This window comes from Oncorhynchus gorbuscha, linkage group LG23 (assembly GCF_021184085.1).
Source record: "Oncorhynchus gorbuscha isolate QuinsamMale2020 ecotype Even-year linkage group LG23, OgorEven_v1.0, whole genome shotgun sequence".
Classification (NCBI taxonomy): domain Eukaryota; kingdom Metazoa; phylum Chordata; class Actinopteri; order Salmoniformes; family Salmonidae; genus Oncorhynchus; species Oncorhynchus gorbuscha.
In genome coordinates, this window is record NC_060195.1 from 15,740,245 (window position 1) to 15,746,445 (window position 6,201).

The following is a 6,201-nucleotide window of genomic DNA, read 5'->3' on the forward strand; positions in this document are numbered from 1 at the left end:
CAACACGTTTCAGCAGCATTGAAGGTCCCTAAGAACACAGTGGCCTCCATCATTCTTAAATGGAAGAAGTTTGGATCCACCAAGACTTTTTCTAGAAATGGGAGGTGACCAAGAACACAATTGTCACTCTGACAGAGCTCCAGAGTTCTGCTGTGGAGATGGGAGAACCTTCCAGAAAGGACAAAGATCTCTGCTGCACTCCACCAATCAGGCCTTTACGGTAGACGGAAGCCACTCCACAGTAAAAAGCACATGACATCCTGCTTGGAGTTTGCCAAAATGCACCTAAAGACTCTCAGACCATGAGAAACAAGATTCTCTGTTCTGATGAAACCAAGTTTGAACTATTTGGCTTGAATGCCAAGCATCATGTCTGGAGGAAACCTGGCACCATCTCTATGGTGAAGCATGGTGGTGGCAGCATCATGCTGTGGGGATGGTTTTCAGCGGCAGGGACTGGGAGACTAGTCAGGATCAAGGGAAAGATGAACAGAGCAAAGTCCAGAGAGATACTTGATGAAAACCTGCTCCAGAGCGCTCAGGACCTCAGACTGTGTCGAAGGTTCACCTTCCAACAGGACAATAACCCTAAGCACAGAGCCAAGACAATGCAGGAGTGGTTTTGGGACAAGTCTCTGAATGTCCTCCAGCCAGAGCCCGGACTTTATAACCTGATCGAACATCTCTGGAGAGACCTGAAAATAGCTGTGCAGCGAAGCTCCCCATCCAACCTGACAGAGCTTGAGAGGATCTGCAGAGAAGGATTGGAGAAACTCCCCAAATACTTGTGTGCCAAGTTTGTAGCGTCATATCTAAGATGACTAGAGGCTGTAATCTTTGCCAAATGTGTTTCAACAACGTACCGAGTGAAGGGTCTGAATTCTCATGTACATTTCAGTTTTTTTATTTTTTATACATTTGCTAATATTCCCGAAAAATCTGTTTTTGCCTTGTCATTATGGCATATTGTGTGTAGATTGATGAGAATAAAAATTAACTATTTCATCCATTTTAGAATAAGGCTGTAATGTAACAAAATGTGTAATATGTCAAGGGATCTGAATACTTTCTGAATTAACTATACATGGAACCCAAAAGGGTTTACCAGGAACCAAAAAGGTTCTACCTTAAACCAATAAGGGTTCTTCAATGGGTCCTCCTCTGTAGACAACTTAAGAACCCTTTAACGTTCTAGCTAGCACCTTTTTTTCTAAGAGTGTAGTACACCATTTTTGACCAGGGTCCTTCTCTATAGGTGTTGGTCAAAGTAGTGCACTACATAGGGAAAAGGGGGCCATTTTGGATGCAATATATAGTGCACTACTGGGCTTTGGTCAAAAGTAGTGCACCTCATAGGAAATAGGGAGCCATTCGGATTAGATCAGATGATGAGATGTGAACTTTTCAGATCAGATGATGGGATGTGTGCTACTCAGATCAGATCAGATCAAGAGATGCGTGCTACTCAGATCGGATCAGATCAAGAGATGCGTGCTACTCAGATCGGATCAGATCAAGAGATGCGTGCTACTCAGATCGGATCAGATGAAGAGATGCGTGCTACTCAGATCAGATCAAGAGATGCGTGCTACTCAGATCATATCAGATGATTTTATGTGTGCTACTCAGATCAGATGAAGAGATGCGTGCTACTCAGATCAGATCAAGAGATGTGTACTGCTCAGATCAGATGAAGAAATGTGTGCTACTCAGATCAGATCAGAGATGTGTGCTGCTCAGATCAGATCAGATGATGGGATGTGTTCTACTCAGATCAGATCAGATGATGGGATGTGTGCTACTCAGATCAGATGAAGAGATGTGTGCTACTCAGATCAGATCAGATGAAGAGATGTGTGCTACTCAGATCAGATCAGATGATGGGATGTGTTCTACTCAGATCAGATCAGATGATGGGATGTGTTCTACTCAGATCAGATCAGATGATGGGATGTGTGCTACTCAGATCAGATGAAGAGATGTGTGCTACTCAGATCAGATCAGATGAAGAGATGTGTGCTACTCAGATCAGATCAGATGATGGGATGTGTTCTACTCAGATCAGATCAGATGATGGGATGTGTGCTACTCAGATCAGATGAAGAGATGTGTGCTACTCAGATCAGATCAGATGAAGAGATGTGTGCTACTCAGATCAGATCAGATGATGGGATGTGTTCTACTCAGATCAGATCAGATGATGGGATGTGTTCTACTCAGATCAGATCAGATGATGGGATGTGTGCTACTCAGATCAGATGAAGAGATGTGTGCTACTCAGATCAGATCAGATGAAGAGATGTGTGCTACTCAGATCAGATCAGATGATGGGATGTGTTCTACTCAGATCAGATCAGATGATGGGATGTGTGCTACTCAGATCAGATCAGAGATGTGTACTGCTCATATCAGATGAAGAGATGTGTGCTACTCAGATCAGATCAGAGATGTGTACTGCTCAGATCAGATTAAGAGATGTGTCTACTCAGATCAGATGAAGAGATGTGTACTACTCAGATCAGATCAGATAATGGGATGTGTGCTACTCAGATCAGATGAAGAGATGTGTGCTACTCAGATCAGATCAGATGATGGGATGTGTACTACTCAGATCAGATGAAGAGATAGTAGAGCCAGTAGAAGACATTAACCGCCAGGAAGGTGAGGGGGAACATGGTGCGAGCATGGCGGTCAATGTTGTGAGGGTTCTCTACGCTAAACACAGGCAACGCACGCCGCGCCGCGTTCTTAAACGACGTCAGGCCACACCCCTTCTCCGGCTTCTTCTCTGTAGCCTCGGCCTCGCTGACACTCGTCCCCGATTGGTCAACAAGATCCTTTTGGGTGGAGCCTAGCTCCAGGACCTGATTTGGTTGGCTGGAGCTGACCACGGGCATGGTATCGTTTCCGTTGGAGTCATCAAACTCCTGATGGAGCTCCTGAGGAGAAGAGAGACATTTTGTGGGGGGGGATCTCGTCTCAGAAATATGGTAGACAAGTACACATATAAACATACACACTCTGCATTATTGAGGATGGACCCGTCACTGTTAGTCTGCACCTGTTGTTTACCAAGCTTGTGACAAATAGCAGTTGATTTCATTTGACACACACACACTTTTCTCTATTTGACCCACCCTGTGTATGTCTCCTACGGTTTGGTGCTGCACGGTACAGAAGTGGGCGCAGGCGTACTCCAGCAGCGCCCCAAAGATGAAGGTGAAACAGATTCCCAGGTACACGTCTATGGCCTTGATGAAACAGTTGGCGTTGGGGAGGGAGGTACGGGCACCCATCATGAGAGTAGTCATTGTCAGTACTGTGGTCACACCTGGAGAATCATTATAATGACAGTCATAGTCACACCCGGAGAATCATTATAATGACAGTCATAGTCACACCTGGAGAATCATTATAATGACAGTCATAGTCACACCTGGAGAATCATTATAATGACAGTCATAGTCACACCTGGAGAATCATTATAATGACAGTCATAGTCACACCTGGAGAATCATTATAATGACAGTCATAGTCACACCTGGAGAATCATTATAATGACAGTCATAGTCACACCTGGAGAATCATTATAATGACAGTCATAGTCACACCTGGAGAATCATTATAATGACAGTCATAGTCACACCTGGAGAATCATTATAATGACAGTCATCGTCAGCACTGTGGTCACACCTGGAGAATCATTATAATGACAGTCATCGTCAGCACTGTGGTCACACCTGGAGAATCATTATAATGACAGGCATAGTCACACCTGGAGAATCATTATAATGACAGTCATAGTCACACCTGGAGAATCATTATAATGACAGTCATAGTCACACCTGGAGAATCATTATAATGACAGTCATAGTCACACCTGGAGAATCATTATAATGACAGTCATCGTCAGCTCTGTGGTCACACCTGGAGAATCATTATAATGACAGTCATCGTCAGCACTGTGGTCACACCTGGAGAATCATTATAATGACAGTCATCGTCAGCACTGTGGTCACACCTGGAGAATCATTAAATCAAATCAAATCCAATTGTATTTGTCACATACACATGTTAGCAGATGTTAATGCGAGTGTAGCGAAATGCTTGTGCTTCTAGTTCCGACAATGCAGTGATAACCAACAAGTAATCTAACTAACAATTCCAAAACTACTGTCTTATACACAGTGTAAGGGGATAAAGAATATGTACATAAGGATATATGAATGAGTGATGGTACAGGGCAGCATACAGTAGATGGTATCGAGTACAGTATATACATATGAGATGAGTATTTAGACAAAGTAAACAAAGTGGCATAGTTAAAGTGGCTAGTTATACATGTATTACATAAGGATGCAGTCGATGATATAGAGTACAGTATATACGTATGCATATGAGATGAATAATGTAGGGTAAGTAACATTATATAAGGTAGCATTGTTTAAAGTGGCTAGTGATATATTTACATCATTTCCCATGAATTCCCATTATTAAAGTGGCTGGAGTTGGGTCAGTGTCAATGACAGTGTGTTGGCAGCAGCCACTCAATGTTAGTGGTGGCTGTTTAACAGTCTGATGGCCTTGAGATAGAAGCTGTTTTTCAGTCTCTCGGTCCCAGCTTTGATGCACCTGTACTGACCTCGCCTTCTGGATGATAGCGGGGTGAACAGGCAGTGGCTCGGGTGGTTGATGTCCTTGATGATCTTTATGGCCTTCCTGTAACATCGGGTGGTGTAGGTGTCCTGGAGGGCAGGTAGTTTGCCCCCGGTGATGCGTTGTGCAGACCTCACTACCCTCTGGAGAGCCTTACGGTTGAGGGCGGAGCAGTTGCCGTACCAGGCGGTGATACAGCCCGCCAGGATGCTCTCGATTGTGCATCTGTAGAAGTTTGTGAGTGCTTTTGGTGACAAGCCTAATTTCTTCAGCCTCCTGAGGTTGAAGAGGCGCTGCTGCGCCTTCTTCACGACGCTGTCAGTGTGAGTGGACCAATTCAGTTTGTCTGTGATGTGTATGCCGAGGAACTTAAAACTTGCTACCCTCTCCACTACTGTTCCATCGATGTGGATAGGGGGGTGTTCCCCCTGCATTTTCCTGAAGTCCACAATCATCTCCTTAGTTTTGTTGATGTTGAGTGTGAGGTTATTTGTATGTACTGTATGTATGTACTGTATGTACTGTATGTATGTCATCGTATATGACAGTCATCGTCACCACTGTGGTCACACCTGGAGAATCATTATAATACACCTAGATGGATGGGTGGATGGATGAGGAATGGAACTTGCTTGTACTCTATACTCAAATGAATGAATATGTAAGTGACAGGGTTAATACACACATGCAGTGTGACTGACCGATGCAGGTGCGTGCAGGGACAGATGATTGGCTGATCCAGAAGGAGACCCAGGAGAGCACCACCAACAGAGTAGAAGGGGCGTATGTCTCCAGGATAAAGAACAACACGTTCCTGCGCAGAGCAAAGTGGAGCACCAGCTTCGGGTAGAGCCCTATATACAATACAATACAATACAATACAATACAATACAATACAATACAATACAATACATACATACAGTACATATATACATACAGTACATATATACATACAGTACATACATACATACATACATACATACATACATACATACATACATACATACATACATACATACATACATACATACATACATACATACATGCATACATACATACATGCATACATGCATACATGCATACATACATACATACAAGTACATACAGTACATACATACAGTACATGCATACAGTACATACATACATACAGTACATACAGTGCATACAGTACATACATACATACATACATACATACATACATACATACATACATACATACATACATACATACATACATACATACATACATACATACATACATACATACATACATACAATACATACAGTGCATACAGTACATACATACATACATACATACATACATACATACATACATACATACATACATACATACATACATACATACATACATACATACATACATACATACATACATACATCAAATCAAATCAAATCAAATTTTATTTGTCACATACACATGGTTAGCAGATGTTAATGCGAGTGTAGCGAAATGCTTGTGCTTCTAGTTCCGACAATGCAGTGATAACCAACAAGTAATCTAACTAACAATTCCAAAACTACTGT

General features: G+C 42.6%; 2 protein-coding genes across 2 annotated transcripts in view; both read right to left on the bottom strand.

The window, feature by feature from the left end:
• Window positions 1-2,490: 2,490 nt before the first annotated feature.
• Window positions 2,491-3,296, bottom strand: LOC124010623 (gamma-aminobutyric acid receptor subunit pi-like). The gene is made up of 2 exons (XM_046323294.1): window positions 3,138-3,296; window positions 2,491-2,939 (listed from the first exon to the last, which is right to left on the bottom strand). Exons 1-2 carry the CDS (start codon window positions 3,294-3,296, stop codon window positions 2,613-2,615), a joined length of 486 nt encoding a protein of 161 aa, XP_046179250.1. The 3' UTR covers window positions 2,491-2,612.
• A 391-nt stretch (window positions 3,297-3,687) lies between these two features.
• The window catches only part of LOC124010624 (gamma-aminobutyric acid type A receptor subunit pi), a 28,161-nt gene continuing 25,647 nt past the window's right edge, over window positions 3,688-6,201 (bottom strand). The window contains exons 8-9 of the mRNA XM_046323295.1: window positions 5,358-5,510; window positions 3,688-3,740 (exon numbers count right to left, since the gene is read on the bottom strand). Of these exons, the coding sequence (XP_046179251.1) occupies window positions 3,688-3,740; window positions 5,358-5,510 (206 nt within the window). The remainder of the gene's footprint in view (window positions 3,741-5,357; window positions 5,511-6,201) is intronic.

Coding starts and splice junctions, on each gene's coding strand:
- LOC124010623 (XM_046323294.1), bottom strand. CDS start 3,296: ATGGGTGCCCGTACCTCCCTCCCCAACGCCAACTGTTTCATCAAGGCC. Junction 2,940..3,137: donor CCGTAGGAGACATACACAGG/GTGGGTCAAATA, acceptor TCTTCTCCTCAG/GAGCTCCATCAGGAGTTTGA.